The following is a 17080-nucleotide window of genomic DNA, read 5'->3' as shown; positions in this document are numbered from 1 at the left end:
ACCCAGAACAGTTTTTCAGGAGGTGCAAATTCAAAGGTTCGGCTCATTGTATGCTAACACCAGCTCTGCATTACTTTGATAAGGGCTAGAAACTGTGCTGGCCTGTTTGGTACAGCTGTTCTTAATTCTGCCTTGTTAAACTAAAAGAAATAAGGTTGAAAATCTAACATGAGGTGCTCATCATTCAACTAAACATTTCTTGTGAAAGAGGCAAAAACTGTGCTACGTTCTGCAAATTCTCCACATCAATAGCAATTACATCCCCCATCAAGGGCAAAGAAATAGTAGCTAGTGCCGCGCATGCATAACTCCTTTCCATACACAACAGTTTGCATTTTCCTCTGCATTTAACTCTGCAGAACAATAAATGATGGAGCCGTGTTACAAGAAATTATCCCCAAATTGATGATCTAACTGGGAGTAGTTCACATTTTCAATTGCAGAGAGCATGTTGCACCCCGTCATAAACCCAGCTGCCCTACAACAAATTACAATATTATGCCAATAGGCTTGAAAATTAAATTTAGATTAATAGTGATATTTTCACTGAAATATTTGAACAGGAAATGGAATGGGCCTCACAGAGTCCATTTCATACATTTTAGAACTTCCCATTGAATCCCGGGTAACATTGGCAATCAGTCTACACGTTGGTTAAAGTGGGGCGCTCTGCTATTAATTTGGAGGAACTGACAGAGTGAACAGTTCTGCCAGAGAGGCAAAAGTGATTCTAGTGGACCTGAGAGGGAAAAAGGAAAGGAAAGAGGACATGAAAATATTTCCATGCTTTTGTTGCCATGCATAGTTCTTAGTTATTCCTTCCTCATAATGAAAATGCAAATTAAGGAACAAAAGAAGTTCCTAGCAGGAGCCTATGGCATTTCATAAATGTCTATGAAGCAAATCGTAGAATACTTGAGAAAATTTAGTTTTGTATTTGTTTTAAGGAATAAAATAATGAGGATCTGAAATTTATCCGAATATTACACTCATGACAAAAGATTTCCTTATAAAATGACTTATCTGCATTTACAAAGTCATTTTTATGAAGTATGAGTTGATAAAAAAAAAAACCTCTTTCCATTTGCTTATTTAAAAATACACATGAAATCAATAGGTCACGTATTCCATAAGAATGCTGTTGATAATTTTAAACAGGATTCGGAAATGCTATTAGAGAATTTCTTTCCTCATCCACAACCTCCTGATAACCTGTGGATTTCTTTCTAACTGGGTAAGACAATAAATAGATCTCTCCTCTAGGTATTTTTTTCATTATTATGCCCTTCGACGTTACCTTGGAATCTTAACATTCAGTTTCAAAATGAGACGAGTACATAAAGGAAGGGACAGCCTTGTGATGAGCACATCAGTGCACAAAAACGGACAATAAAATTCCCATCGTTGTCAGACTCACCACAATCAAACATTTCACTGAACCATTTACAACTATCGATTGCACAGCAAACTTGACTTTATAATCTTCCGATTTGAAACAGGTGCAATATTTTACAAGGGTTTCACAAGTAGGAGGTTGTGAACGTAAAGCAGTCCATTAATTTTATATAAGCTGTTTTATATACCTGCAGGTCTCTAAGAACACCCAGCGACAAGGTTACAAGGAGAGGAGTTCTCTTCCAAATCCACTCAGATCATATATATGGGACTGATTTTCCAGTTATGCCAGGGAGTTCTCTCAACTAACATTATTTTCATGCTATAAATGAAAATATTGATGGATATTAAAGAAAACAAGGTGAAAATGTAAAAACAAGAACTTATTGAGGAGAAAGAAAGAATCTTCCACAATAGTTTTTCATAGACTCCTTTAAGGAAGTAGACATAGATATATTAAAACAAACAAGCAAAAAAACTACCTAGCTCTGGCCAATTCTGTGTATATGTATGCATTTACTTTATAAAAGGAGAAGAATCTTCAGGAGCAAGAAAATTTCTCTTGGTTTTTCTACCACAACTTTTCTAACAGTAACCTCTTGGAGTGGGAATCATTGACCCCTCCAGGTTTTAGTCTGTCGGTTTTATCAAAATTCAGCCGGTTTGCACTGTGGATCATCATGCTGTGCCTATGGGGCCCTGTTTGAATATGTGTGTGTTCAAGCCTGGTAGTAGGGGTGTGGAAAGGCAGGAGAATGCAGGACCCTGCGGCAACTTGCTCTTTCTGTTCAGCTTCCTGCATCAGAGGGCACTTCATTTCAGTGTGTGTTACTAGTAAGTAGAAGACTGGCCTTTTGCTCACATAAGTTAACACAAGCTAGCAAATGTCTTTTCCATGCCGGTGGGACCTCTCTGAAAAGAGGCAAGACTACACAGTCTGGCGTCACAAAGATGGTTCTCTTGGTTTGAATAAAAGTGAATTAAAAGGACATTTCTGCTAATATCAGGGTAGGCTTATTACTTCAATATAAGCACTTCTTTAATTTCCCTTCTCAGTGTCCTACATAAATATAAATAAAAAGGCTCTCCACCAGATGTATGTCCCATATATCTCACAGAGTTTAATTATAAAGCCTCTAAAAATGGAGATGGCGAGAGGAAATGATGCTAGTGGATCATACAGTCCTGGTGTTGTGTTGGCTGGCTGTCTCTGAGAAGAAGGAATAAAGGCACTTGCTAGCCACATGCACCATAAATGGTTATGCTCCAAAGACAGAAAGTCGAATGGGGTGGACGGATAGCTTTAGTTTAATGTCTTTAAGTCCACAGTTTTTGTTTTGTCTTGTTGTTGTTATGATTATAATAATTTTTCTTTAACAAAGGAGGCATTAGGTTTTCTTAAGTCCGCATCTGTTTTCTGAGCAACCATTGAGCTGTGAAGAGGGACCTGCCATATGAAAGCCAGAACTCACAAACCAACAGGCCTGCCTCAGTTAACCCCGTAACTGAAATGTTTCTGGAAATGGCTGCATGCCAATAAATTTTGCACCCCTGAAGCTACTCACTGGGACATCAGGAAATCTCTGAGTGTGAGGATGGTGCCAGGGAAATAAGGCCAGAGAAGAGAGGAGTAACTAAGAAACACTTGGAATCCAGGAAAGAGACAGCACCCTAGATGGTCAGTGACCTCAGTGGTAGAGGTAGGGCCCTTTCCTAGCTAGGTCTTGGGGGATTCTGGAAGACTGGCCTACAGGCAAAAAGATAGAATTTCACAGAGAGAAAGCTAGGTGGGGATTGCCTCCCGCACAACCTCGGAGAATACTCTGGAGACATTGAGCCAACATCTCCCTTTCTTTCTTTTCTTTCTCTGGAATCCATCTTTCTTTGAGCTGACTTTTCCTGCGGGGTTGAGGGAGCACTGCTTGTTAGGTGTCTGCTCCTTTAATACTGCGGGGATTTGAGGAATCAGATGTCTTGAAAGGACTGACTCAGCTAAGGCAGGAGAATCAGCCCGCTTCCCAGGCAGCCTTAGCCTTTGACACAGACAACCCCTAGCGCCAGCGCCTGGTACTATCTAGTTTATTTCTGGGTCGTGAGCTGCTGAGCCGGGACTGCTCTGCGGACACTTTAAGTGACTGCAGAGTCACCTCTAGAGTGCACCGAGAAGCCCCAGGGGACTGCAAGAGTTGGGGGAGGAGGCAGCTTGTGTGGTGAGGCGAAGAACTTTTTGTTGTTGTTTTTGAGGGGGTGGTAAAGTCGGATTGTTGCTGTTTGTTAAATAAAAAGGAACTCTAATGATGATAGATTCCACGCTGCATCAGGCCCCACGCCGGCGAACCTAACCACGGAAAATAATGAGGCTGTATCCCCATTCGTCTGCATTAAAGGCGAGCCAGCCACTTTCGATAACAAATATATCGATTCCCTTGCCCAGGCAGTGGTTTGTCCTGCTCCCCGTGAATAATTACTATCCTTTAGAAATTCATAATAATTAGGACTCTTCTAGCCCCCTCCCTCTACCCTCTCTGTCCCCAGGGCCCAACATCTTAAAGGCGCCAGATCAAGCGGGGCCTTTGGGTAGCTCCAGTCACTTCTCTGTGAGGGTGCTGGGGCCAATATACCTTCTGTTCAAATGATTTTGCTCCTGAGGAAAAAAAAAAGACGGTTTACCTTTCGGTGCCTCAGTTTCCTCATCTGTGACATGCACATTGCTAAAGAGTCTTTTAGTTGCACATTACGTGATACATGTTTCTGGTTGGGGAAAGATAGATCAATAAACAGGAAAAGTGAGAGAAACCAGGACGCTCGAGCCCCGCCCCTGCCCCAATAAACCGATAACCACGTGACTCCCCAAGTCTAGATGGAGTCGGAGAAGGGGGTTGTAAACTAGAGGTTCTGACCACAGTGCACTTTAGTGCCCCAACGGTCGGAGCTTGGTGTTCCTAGATGCCTGGAAGGAAAAAGGAGAAAGTCGGTTTTTTAAATCGTCCCGGGGTGCTTAGGGAGGTCCGCAGTGAGCATCCCAACTGGACTTTAAGGACTGCGGTCTGGCCGGGAGCCCCAGGCGGGGCGGAGCTTGAGGCACTGGCCGTGGTGCTGAAGATCGCTCTCCAGGCCCGGGATAGGCACGAGGCGCTTTCGCGCTCCAAATCCATTTCCCAGCTTCTCGCTAGAGAACAGCCCGCAGGTCAGCCTGCACCTCCCGGAGCATTGAAGGTCGGTGAAGGAGACCAAAAGTTTCCCACAAGCAAGGCTTTCATATAATGGCATGGGATCCAAAGGCAAGAGAGCTGCAACCGTCTGTTCATAAAACCTGCTGGGTTTATTTCACCTATCACAGAAGGCAAAAAAAAAAAAAAAAAAAAAATGGAGACAGTGAAATGCGTGAACGTGGTGGGCTTGGGCTTGATACCTTCCTAGCCTGGACGTAGGAGGGAGTTGCCGAGTGACTGGCATGAAGAAAGTTTCTCGATTATTACAAAGATGTCTAATATGGTCTTCCCAAGCAGCTGGAGGGGGAGGGTAAGACTTAGGGCCTGGTGTGTGAGGGAAGAGCCTTCCCTCCTGCGGGACCAGCGTACTTGGCCTTGATTCGAGCCTTTGGCAGCTGCTAGCTTCTTTTAGGGCGCCGGGGTAATGTGGGTGAGGCCGGAATGGAGGCAGGTTCCGCGGGGACGCGTGTAGCCCCCCCCCCCCCCCGGCAGCCAGTTTCTAAGGAAACAGTTGGCCCTTCCAAGCAAGAATTTGTCACTTTGTGGGAGAAAGAAACTGTACAAGAAAAGCCTCGCCGTTCTCCATTCTCATGCAGATGAGATGATGTGCTCCGCTTGGGCCTGTGAGTCCCCCACCCCCACTTCACTCCCGTCCCATTTCCGGCTTGAGCCAGTAAAAAACCTCCTTCATTTAAAGGTAGAGTTGCCGGGTAAGCTTTTCTAAAGCTTGGCCTGAGGGGGTCCTGCTGCCCTCTTGCTGCTCCTGGGACCCCTCTCAGCTCTCAGTTTCTTTGCTCAGACTCCCCGCAAGTGCTCGATTTCCACCCTTCAGAGCTCCAGACCGCACGCCCCCACCTCCCCGTGCGCGCGCTAGGCCCCACCTCCATAGTAAATAAAGTGCAACTGGAGATGCTGTTTACAGAGTAGGTGATTAGGTTTGCAGCCGGCAGCAGAGAGGCAGAGAGCACAGCTGAAGTTTAAACAACAGCCTGCACTGGGGAGGGCAGACGACAAAGGGGAAAAATAAACAAACATGTTCTTGGGCGCGCGCGCGAGGGGCACGAAGAAGCCGCCAACACATATCATCTCAATAAAAAAAGCCACTCTTGGAAAGCTTGCATAGTAATTGAGACAGGCGCTCTTTTCTGATCTGGGTTGGCATTTCCTCATCTCAAGCTGACAGAGCCAACTCAGGAAATTGCTGGTAATATTCATCTGGGGAGCACTTTCATTAAACGTAATTCATTCGACTTTCACAATAAATTGAGTGACATCCTTACAGCGGAACCTTTTTATCCTTGATTAAGTGCTTGCCAAGCTTTGGTTCCCCACTTTATTGTCACATTCCTTCAAGCAGAGTCGTCAACATGCCAATCTGCAGCAGAAAAAATGAGCGCGGTGTGTTTACCAAGCTCCGGGAGGGGTGAGTGCTGACGCTGTGAAAAAGAGCTGATCTCGAACTTGACTAGCGGATAAATCAAGACCGCAACTTCCAGCAAACTAGAGGCGGGCCTGGGTGAACGGTGACCCGGAGAAGGCGGCGGGAGGCGACAGCGGGAACCGCCCTACGACTCCGCGGCACACAGGAGCCGCTGACCCGACGGCGCCGGCTAGCAGTCTTGCCCGCCCCGCTTTAATTAAAATGGTGACAACTGTTAGGTCTTAAAATGGGAGATGAAGCTTCAAGACGACAGAAGTGTCCCACGGGAACTTTCTTGGACTGATTCAAAGCTAGACATTTTGTTTTTTTAAAAAATAAGAAGATCAAGAAGAAGAATGCGCACTTTCTAGCCTGCCGATTGAAAGCCGGCAAACTTGCAGAGTTTGCGCTGTCCTGCTGTAAAGGCAGAGGAGTGCAAAGCGTGTTATTGCTCGTTTTGGGGATTCCCCTTTGACTCTACACCGACACCACGCTGGGGGACTTCACTGACGGTCCATTCGGATCCCGGAACTCCAGCCTAAAGGCAGAGAACACTTCAGTATTCCAGGACTGGGCTGACAGGTAGCAGGCAGCTCTTTGCCAGTATGTGGCCCTTTCTCCCTCGTTGCTCCCAACTCCACTGCCAGCCCCTTATAAAAATCAAAGAAGCCCAGGACTGAGAATTGCTTATTTGAAAAAGCAATATCCATATGCTTTCATCACTCAGATGCCCTTTTGAAAAGATTGTCGACGGCGGTTATTACCTGGACAATGCTGTCAGTTTTTGTAGTCTGCAGAAAATCTTCCCTCGAATGGAAAAGTAGGACATTGGGCACCTATCTTTAAAAAAAAAAATCAACCTATTTCCCTTCCACCGGATATATTTTTCACCCAGACAACACTTTTATTAATGGGGAAATAGCCATCAACAATTCAAAGCCAAATAGAAATCTGCCTCGCACAAAAAGAGCCACCAATTTAATAGCTTTCTGGGAACACAGGGCTGACAGGGTTGGAGAAAATTCTGGCTTTCTCTCCCTCCGGTGCCCAGTGTGGAAGGCAGTGTCTAGGAAGCTCTCACTACAAGGCTCAAGGCCATAATACTCCTGTAGATGGGACAAAAGGGTGAAGCACCAAGTGCTGCTTTCTCACACCTCCATGAATGGCTTTCCAGGCCAAGGCAGGGCGGAGCCTGTTGAAGATATACCCAGAAGCAGCTGGGGCCTCTCTGTGCCCTGCAGAGACCTGGAGAGCACCTTGGGACTAAGGGGGCATCTTGCTGTGCTGCTGAGGTGTAGGTGCCTCAAACTATCTACCCTTGATCACGAGTGGGCAAGTGTGCCCTGCAGCAGAAAGGGGAGAAATTCGGCCTAAGGAGGAATTCTTTATGCTGCCCCCCCCCGAACCAATTTTAATAGAAAACACTAGTCAGGACTGGGTAGCTGTTGTTATCTACTATATAGAATAATTTCAAATTGATGAAAGCTTGCAGTGAGCAACTAGCTTATTCTCTAAAGGGCAGGATATACACAGACCTAGTTCAAAGACTAGACCAGATCTGGGTGCCCGCTCTCCTGCTTTCCCTTCAGCCTTTATCGGCCCTAAAAGTCACCTTCATGTTGAGTTAAATCCAACTGATGGTTTACATGTTAACTATTTGGAATTAGAGGCACTGTGGATATTGTCAATACTTTTAGACTCAACTCAGTTAAACAACTGATGTAGAAGTCACATCTCAACATCACACACACACACTCAAAACCCCTAAACTAATGCAAATAGATAACTCAAATTTTTATCAAATCAAAGGTTTAGCAATGTTTTCTAATTCTTGTCTATTTTGGCCAAGAAAGCAACCAAGTTATTAGCTATTGTAATTCCTAGCAGAACTGGCGAGGCCTTTCCTCAAAGACTGCAATCCTTTGCCAGATTCTCTGGACTCCAATTCTGAGTGACTTTTCTTTGCATGCTCAGGAATGCTACCAGACTCACTTCACTCTTGAGAGCTGCCCCAAATGAAGTGTCACATTCTCTACTGGGCAAACTACCCCCTGTTCCTTGGTGAGGTCTTTAGCACAATCCACTGGGAGTGAATCCATTTACAGCCCCCACCCCTTCCTTTTTCAAACAAGAAACCACATTTGTCCACCTTATCCCAGTGTGCACTTTAATTCAGTTTAAATACTATTGTCTGGTCATCTCATTATCTCATACTCCAAATATCCTGGAATCAGTCCAGAACTGATAGAAAATGAAGCCTGCAGGACCTTAATAAAAATAATAAGCTACACCATAGGTTTCCTCCTGTCGGTCAGGTGTTTAAATCTGAAACACACAACATTTAATAAACAGCAATTTTCCTTACATTTATTTTTAAAAGATGGTTTCCTGGCTCTTATTTTTTTTTTGAGAGTTTACCCAGTAGTAAAACTTGAGAATTAAAGATAATGGGTTTCAGAAGGTAAATTTACAGACACACCTGTAATCATTGCATCACAAAAATGAGCACCTAGTATGGAAACAAGGCAGACCCATCTCTCAACAAACACACAGTAAATAAAGACCTTCCACTTAGGACAGGCATTCAGAGACCTCTGGACCAATAAACACATTCCGTGAGCATTCATTCCCATGCTGACTGTGGGGTCGGATCTGCCAGACAGAGACATCCTCATAAAAATGGCTCTCAAAACTCAGACACATTTAAATTCATATTCTATAAGCAGTAATCTAAACTATTTCTATACAGGAGACATCTAAACAAGCCTTGCTCAAACTGTGGGAATGACTCCTTGAAAAAAACATGGCTGAGATCTCACACCCATAAAGGAAAGGTGTATTGGAAATGTTAGCAAGGAGGCAAGCCACGGAGTGTTCTTCAGTCATTTAACTGATGATGCAATCCACAAGAGCAAAGAATTACTAACTCCTCCCTGACTTGTGACTGGTCAAGGAAAAAAATTAAATAATGGTTTTTTGCCATCTCGCCTTCTTGGAGTTTAACTTGATGCTGCTGCTGATAACCTGTGTGCATCTGTTGCAGGATTTTGCAAAGGGCTGAAGTGTTCTGGGGTGCAGTCACAAATAGATGCACGGTTCCCTTGCTCTAGCTGGTGTTTAATGAAACTAATGAAAAGAGGCATTATCGTGTTTTCATCTGTTCATTGCTACAAGTTTTAGTCAAGACTCCCTGCTTCTTCATTTACCTAAAACCACCCTGACATTAACTGCCCAGTTCACCCTGTGAATCCCATTTTGATGGTAAACATCAGCTTCCTCCTCCAGGAAAACAGCCTGGAATTTTTCTGGCAAATAGCTGTGGGATTGCAATCCCTGGAATACTGTCTTGGGTCACCGCCACCAGTCTTTTGTTTTTGTGGTATGTGTGGTTTCTAATCCCCCTACACACAAAACAACTTCTTTCAGATTGGAGAGAAAAGAATGGACTTCTAAATCGCCTTCCCTGTTTTATTGTTCACATTCCGTATTGTTTTGAGTGAAATTGGAAAAATTGTCTCCTTTCTCTGTATTGCCAAAAGGCATTCAGGTAATGAAGTCTGTAACTAAACGGTAATTGAATCAGCATAATTTGCACACTGAATGGTTTTCAAATGCTCCCAGTTTACAATTAAAGGAGAATTAATGCGCTTGTTGTTGAGAACGCGCCGCATTAGAATAAATCCAGCACTGTTGTTATAATGAGTGGAAAACGGTTTAACTGCCAACACACACGTTTAAAATTTAACACAACGTATTGATTTCACTTCTGCTTTTGATAGATTATTTTTCCAGACTATCGAAATACTTGCTTCAAGCAATAAACTGCACTATAGCCGAGAGCGCTGGCCTTGTGTGGGTGAGCACAGGCCAGGGACATAGGGGCACTCCTGAGGTTTGAATCATTTCTAAAGGTGTGCGGAGAGGACGGGTACGCTTGTTGTGACGCTCAAGAGAATCAGTGGTATCCCTCCCCTGCAGTTTTCGCCTTTCATTTTTCACTCCTTCCCACCTCACCCAATAAAAAAAAAAAAATGCTGTCTGTCCTTTGGTGGAACTTTCCGCCCTCCAACTCCGGGTCTTCAATGTCAGTGGGCTCACTGAACACAGGTGGGAGCGATAATGACGGGAGGTGGGCAATAGGAAAGACACTTTTTGCATTGGGTCTGCGTTATACCCGGGAAAGCACGGACCGGCGACACTCAGAAAAGCTGTTCTTTTGGATTGGCTGCCCCTGCTTTCACCTGTTTACCCTCAAGGTGTCCTGTGGGCGAGGACGTTGATGCGCAGCGCCCTCTGGCGTCTGCTTCTGCTACAGTCGGGCGAGAAAGGTGCAAAGACTGGCAACATTGAGGGTTCTTGAGATGCAGCCGGAAGCCGGAACCGGGTAAATACACTTACTCAGAGACACACACGCGCGCGCGCGCGTGTATGTACCGGATCCACAGAACTCTCAACCCTGCCCATCGCAGGCAGAGCAAAGGCCGAAAAACACGACCATTTGCAGGGACTGTACACTATTGCTTCCGGGCTTGTGGATTCTGAAGCTCTTGGGAATAAAAGATACTAACACCACACCTAGTCTATTTCTCCAGCAGGGTTAGAAAACTCCTGCTGCTACTGCAGCGCCTGCGCTCCACGACCCTCCACAGAACACCTTGAGTTCTCAGTGCACTCCCGCGGCCCGGGATCGACTGTGGGGTTCGGTGCACTAGGCTCAACTTCGCCGACAGAATGCAAGTGTCCCTGGCCCCCTGAGAGATGAGACCTGAAAAATCATACTCTTCTAGGCTCGCTGTGATGCCCGTAACTCCCAAATCACACTAAGTGATTCGCCCTGCGACTCCTCTCAGACTGTCGAGTTCAAACCTCTGAAAACTGTTTCTGGGGGAACCTGGACAGAGGCCGTGGGTGAGATTCTCTCCCTAGTGACAAGGCCTAATGACAAACCTATTTTCTAAAAGGAACCCCCACATGAAAACTGAGGTTCAGTTATCTGAGGGAAACTGGAGCTTGGAAGGAGAGGGAGGGCGTATGTTGCAAGTGTTATCTCTGACCTAACGCAGGTCCTTTACTCGCTGTCTGGTGCATAAACTTACACCAACTACAAGTCTGGAAGTCTCAAGAAGTTAACTGCACTTCTTCATGTACCACAAATTCAAACTGGGGAGGGGGCGGTGGGTAGATTCTCGCTCAGATCTTCAACCCCACCTGCATCCCTTTTCATTTACACTAGGTGGGCGAAGAACTGCTGCCAAGACTTTCAACCCTCCCCGCTAGTCCTTCCTCCCACGGCGTCCTGGCCCACTACCTCTTTCTGGCCGAAGAGGGTATGCGCGCCGCTGTAAAAACCACGAGATGGGGAAAATAAAGCAAGAAATGGGGATGAGAACCCAGAAAACTCCCGCAGGAATCCAAAGAACAGCTTCCCAAAGTTCTTCCACTGTCTCTGGGAGCACAGCTCTCACGGAACTGGTGGCCTCGCCCTCTTTCTCACACCCCCCCCCCCCTCCAACCAGGTACTTGACCTCTCGGTTAGGGTGGAATCTCAAAGCTGCTGGACCGCTCACGACTTACCAAGTATACAGTGGGCTGCAGTAGGAGAAGCACGTACCAGCACGCAGCCTGCATCCTCCCTCCTCTCAAACTTCCTTGGCGGTGCCTTGGCTGAGTCTTTGTTCCTTCAAAAACATAGATCCACCTGACATCCACTTTACAGATCAGGGAGCGCTCTCAGCAGCCTAGATATAAATGAAATTAGACATCCCATGACCACGCGGACAAGGCTGATGAGCAAACGGGGAAAGGGTGTCTTTGTGTGAAGTGATGGAATCAAAAAGCTGGGAGGGGACACGAAGATTTGAAAAGCGAGTCAATCCTGCTCCAGAAACAAGCAAGTGCGGTCCGCGGGCGGGCGGGCGGGCTTGAGCGGTGGCTGAGGGGGCTCCCAGCTCCCGGCGCGTCTCAGGTGCCAGTGCCCAAACAGGGCTGAGGCCGAAGGAGGTTAGTCACACAGAGAACCGCTCACAGGCTGGTTAGGAACCCAACTGTCTCTAGCTGCCAGACCTGCCCTAGTGTTTGACAGGCGGGAGGCTGGGACTAAAGGCGGCGGCTGGTTCTTCGCCAGCCCTGGCAGGGTGCTGTACACAGCAGCGGAGAGAGATAGCAAAAGCGAGCGAGCAAGAGACTGAGTGAGGGGGACACGGGCAGGGAAACCGGTAGGCAGAACTGACCCGGATTAGGTGCGGGTGAAATGGGGGTGGGGGGGAAGAGGATGCAATTTGCATACAGGAGAGCGGGGCTCAGTTTACCCATTCGAGCCCCTTGTAACACAGAGATAGACACACACAATCACATCTCTAGCACTACTTTTTGAGCCAAGGGGCACAGTCAGTTACTAACTTCCACAGTGGAAACCTGCATGGGACTCTGAGGGTCACCTATCAGACGTGCTCTATGCCCAACTAGAGTTCCACAATGCTACCCTTTTCTGGTGCTCACCACCCTGCCCCAAGGTGTCTCTGCTAGGAGCAGTGGAGGCGACCGGTACTTACTGCACTGGACTGGAGGCAAATGCAGCGAGCAAGGACCGCTCTGAACAGGCTCCATGGAGGAGCTACTACGGCCTGGCGTTTCCAGCGCCCGGGACGTGCCCTCCCCGGAGCTCCGTCTCCATGCTCGGGCGAGGACGAGTACAGTTGCCTTGTCCAGCCTTGGCAGAGTCGTTGTCCCAATGCCGGGGTCGCGATCTGGATTGGTCCGCGGGAACCTAGGCTTGGCACAGTTGGGTTCCCGGTGCAGGAAACTTAAGAGGCAAGAGAAGGAGGGGCAGGTAGAGAAGACGACAAGGGAAGAAAGAAAGGGAGGGAGAGAGACTATTGCGCCGGGCTGCTGCACCCGACCGACCCGGACTGCCAGTGCTGGCACTGTCACCAGCAGCCCAGAACTCCGGGCTTTCAGCGGTTGCCAGAGGATGGAGAATGACTTAAGGGGAGGAGACTGGCCAAGTCCTCCGGACTTGAACTTGAGCGATAAGACGCGAGCCTTTTCGGAAGAAAAAAAAAAAGCCACACAACAGGCGCGATGAGTCCCAGCTTCAGAAGGAGGGGTGTGGTGGCGAGAATTTGAAAGCTGCTAGCACCGGTAGCAACTGCAGCATTACCAGCAACGCCAGAAAACTCCCAAAGCCCGCAAGGGACTGGCGTCCTGGGCGCTTTCCGAGGTCCTGCCCGGCCACCGGGGGACGCTCCAAAAGCGCGGTTTCAGCGCGCCGCCGTGAGTGGGTTTTCTCCTCCCGGTGGTGGCTGGTCGTGCCTACAGTCCCGCCACCACCAATTACATTGGCACGTGGGTGAACGGTTCCTCAAAGACTAATTAATACCCCCATGTAAAAAGATCCCGTTCTCGGGCTCTCTGCGGGCCTCCTGGCCCTTAGGGAGAAATGACTCCTGCGGCGTCTCTGGTGGCCGAGGCGCCCCCTCGGGGGAGGGGGTCATAGGGAGGAGAGCAACCTCCAGGGGAGTGGCGTGAAGTGAGGCAGGGAGGTGCACAGGACAGCGGTGGACGCAGAAGAGTGTGGGGAGCCCCAACTGGCTTCGGGAGGGGCGCTGCTGCCGAGAACCGTAAACCTGTGGCTGCGGTGGCCAGAGGCGGGGACGCTGCGGACCGCCAGCCATTCAGCGAGCGAGGCAGCAGAGAGGACTGTGCGACCTTGGATTCTCTGGACTCTCCTGCGCCGGCTGAGCAAAGCGGGAAGGGAGACTGTCTTCTATAGTCTATCCCCCCCTCCCCCTTTCTCTCTCCCTCTCCGCATTTCTCCTCTTCCTCCACTATGTCTTCTCTGTCCCCCCCAGGCATCTTTTCAGATTTTTCCACACTCATTCTCTGTATCCCTATGCTTTTGCTAGGACCTCGCCACTCTCCATCAACCCTCAAGTCCTGTCCCTTTCTTGTTGGCCTCCACCCTCTCAGTCCCTCAAGCTTGGTATCTACTCCAGGAAGACTGAGACCAGGTCTTCCTTCTACATGTCCACATTTAGGCCACAGGGGAGAACAATAAAGGCCTTTCTCTCCTGCACTCTTGCAGGTTACTTCTCTCTGCCTTGGACAGAACCTGGTGTTGAGTAATACATACACAGCGCATGACAATATTTTGTTATTAACCTGCAGGAACTGGGTCAAAATTTACCTCCGGAGCCTGAGTGCACAGCATCAAAATAGAATCGTGGTTTTTAATGGGCTTTGGAGTTTCTTTCCCCTAAGTGTGCCTCTTCGACACCTCAGGCCCTGTGGATTCTGTTCCATTCCTTGAGACCCAGGCTCCACACGCCCTTTATATATGGTAATGACCGGCTGAATTCTCCTAGCGAGCACAGGCTACCCTCCACACATAGCAGTGACAATCAACAGAAGCACCATTGTCGTGAGCAGAGGCAAGAAGGTGCCCACTGAGAATCAGATCTTTCCAAAAGGCTACAAATTAGGTCCCATCACAGGACAGGGGTCCCTGTGCTTTGAGGACTGTAAAATTTTCCCTCTGGAAACACCTCTTTAAAGAAAACGCTCTCCTAATTTTAAAATTTGTGCTCTGCCACTGTGATCATTGTAATTCACTGGGGCAGAGTGAGAGACTGAAGCATGCTTCCTGATAAGGACGCTGGAAAATCCTCTTTAAAAATAATACACATGGGTACATTGTCTGGATCCAAAGTTGACTTGAACCTTTTCACTTACTAGAATTTTTGTGTTCTATAAAGTTTAAATAAGAAAAAATTAAGTATGAAAACATCTATATCTGGTGATGAAGGGTAAAAATGAGGACCAGGTTTTGAGCAGCCCCCCCTCTTTAAGAGTCATAAGGCTATTCTAAATACAATGGTCTCTTGTACACAAGCTCCCAGGTCCTTCCAGGCTATAGTATTAAAAATTATTATATGTTCACCTGGGTACTCAAGCACATTGCTGTCATAGGTGGGCTTTTCTCTGGCCTTTTGAGACACACGAATGAAAAAAGCCAGCTTTGGGATGTACCATGCCCTTTCCTAAACTTTTTTCAGAAACGTTCCTTCTTACAGTGCCATTCAGCTGTTAAAAAAAAAAATACATTGCTTGTGAAATAGATCAGGGACCTTAAAATCCCTGCCTGAATGGGGCTGATTATTTTTTAAAAAGCACCACAGGAACCCAGCCAGGAGAAATGGTCAGACACTTTGTTCTATGACAGGTGGGGTGCCAAAGAGCCCTTTTATGCTAACACCTGAGAATTTTTATCCACGTGTATATTCTTGAAGGATCCTACAAGCTCTTTGGCCTGGGATATAAAACAAGAGTGTATCACTTTGTATGTCATCGTAGAAGTAATTTCCTTAATTAGAAAACCATCTGGAGCCCCTGAGCAACCCAAAAGAGTCCATAACCGTTTCTGTGAGATTTCTTCAATTTTGATGACATGATATTAGTGGGGAAGGGCACAAAGATGGCGTCTTCACCTGCCTCCTGTTACTTGCTTTAAAAACAAAAGGAAGAACATGATTCTTACACATTCTTCTGCTTCAGCTCCTACAGTACTCTGCAGTGAACATTGGCAATGATCTTCCCAGAAAAAGAACAAAGGTACTAGTTCCTCCAGACTTTATTTATGCTGGGAGTCCTTTTGAAATTCTCCCTTTCCCTCTGCATGTTACAACCACTTCAAACCATAACCTTCACTTTTTACCTCCCCAGTCTACTTGGTCAAATGTATAAAGTCTGGTGTAAAACTTACTTCTACTTTAAAAAAAAATACATATCTCAAAAGAGCTCAAAGGGCTGTTCTTCCCCCAAGAAATTAAGATTGTAAATGATTTCTGACAATCAAAACAAAAAGATTAAGTTTATAATTTATTTGAAGTACACTGTTAGTCTCAATTACCTTTTTATTGGCATGGGGGGAAGTACATCAATTGAAGCTTTGATATATTTTGGGACTAGAGAGAGGAGAGAAGTACAAATTAATTTCAAACTTGACAAAAATAAGCTCTAAACTGAACTTACCTTAAAATATATTGATATTATATTTTACCCAAAACCTAAGTAGACAGAAAAATGTAGTTATGAAGTGCCCAGTTGTGATTTTGCTTAAGCTTCAGGCCAAACTATATATATTTTTGTAAATAGCAAATAGAGTTATGCCTACTTTTTCTTAATAACAGCAAAAAATGTATAGCTGTATCATTTTTCTATCCTGAATTCAGTATAAGCTGATGTTTTCATGTTATACAGCCCTGAGCAAGTGCCCAAAGAGGCCCCTGGTCTCAGTACCCCTCTCTATCTAATGAGGAAGTAAGGTTAGATAATAGATTAAATGCCTTTATTCTATTTCATGTAATTAGACAGGAAGTCACAGATGTTTTTAAAAACTTAACTGTGTCACAAAGTGTATGCTAAAAAAAGATGTTGGCAATTTAAAGGAACATTATTTTGTTCAACACACTCCAATGATTCTCAAGATGTTTGTGGGTTTAAATCAGTTTCTGTGCATTTCTTCCCTGCCTCGTTCTTGTGACCTTTTCTCTAGGTCAAGGGTTGACTCTATTGTATTAATCATTCCACTTCCTCATATAAATTGTTCTGCACATGTTTTTAATGTCATTGATTTATGAGAATCTGCACTCAGAGTGGCATCCTTATTATATTTATGAATATTTGTTACAAAAGAGGCAAAGCTATTTCCATCCCTTCTTCACAATTCCTAAATGTCACCCAAGACAATTAAGAAACCCTCTGGCCCCTCCACACCCTCAAGGTGTTCTGCTAGTATAAAGAATGATCAGTTAAAACGTGTTTTTATTGTTTTTATTTTTGTTTTTGTTGTTGTTTTAATACCAGCCTAAAGTATTTGGCATTTCAACGTAGTTTAATTTAGCTAATAACTGTGAGATATGCTAGCTGTATTACCATCACAAGAATGCTTTAGTAACCATATCACTAAACTAGAGAGAAAAAATAGCCATCAAGTTCAAGAAAGAAAATCCAAAGCTTGATGTAAATGGCATTATTCGTTTCAGAAGCAATGTAT

At 46.0% G+C, this 17080-nt stretch overlaps 1 protein-coding gene across 2 annotated transcripts in view; it reads right to left on the bottom strand.

The window, feature by feature from the left end:
- The window catches only part of Nxph1 (neurexophilin 1), a 275034-nt gene extending 261269 nt beyond the window's left edge, over positions 1–13765 (bottom strand). Inside the window, exons 1-2 of one of the 2 annotated variants that reach the window (XM_075953584.1) lie at positions 12579–13765; positions 11602–11765 (exon numbers count right to left, since the gene is read on the bottom strand). In XM_075953584.1, the coding sequence (XP_075809699.1) occupies positions 11602–11655 (54 nt within the window). In that variant the 5' untranslated portion in view covers positions 11656–11765; positions 12579–13765. The remainder of the gene's footprint in view (positions 1–11601; positions 11766–12578) is intronic. The other variant, XM_075953583.1, reaches the window with a different exon arrangement.
- Positions 13766–17080: the final 3315 nt, after the last annotated feature.

This window comes from Microtus pennsylvanicus, chromosome 19, assembly GCF_037038515.1.
Source record: "Microtus pennsylvanicus isolate mMicPen1 chromosome 19, mMicPen1.hap1, whole genome shotgun sequence".
Taxonomy (NCBI): Eukaryota; Metazoa; Chordata; class Mammalia; order Rodentia; family Cricetidae; genus Microtus; species Microtus pennsylvanicus.
The sequence above is the reverse complement of the archived record's forward strand: the minus strand, read 5'-3'. Positions and strand labels throughout refer to the sequence as shown.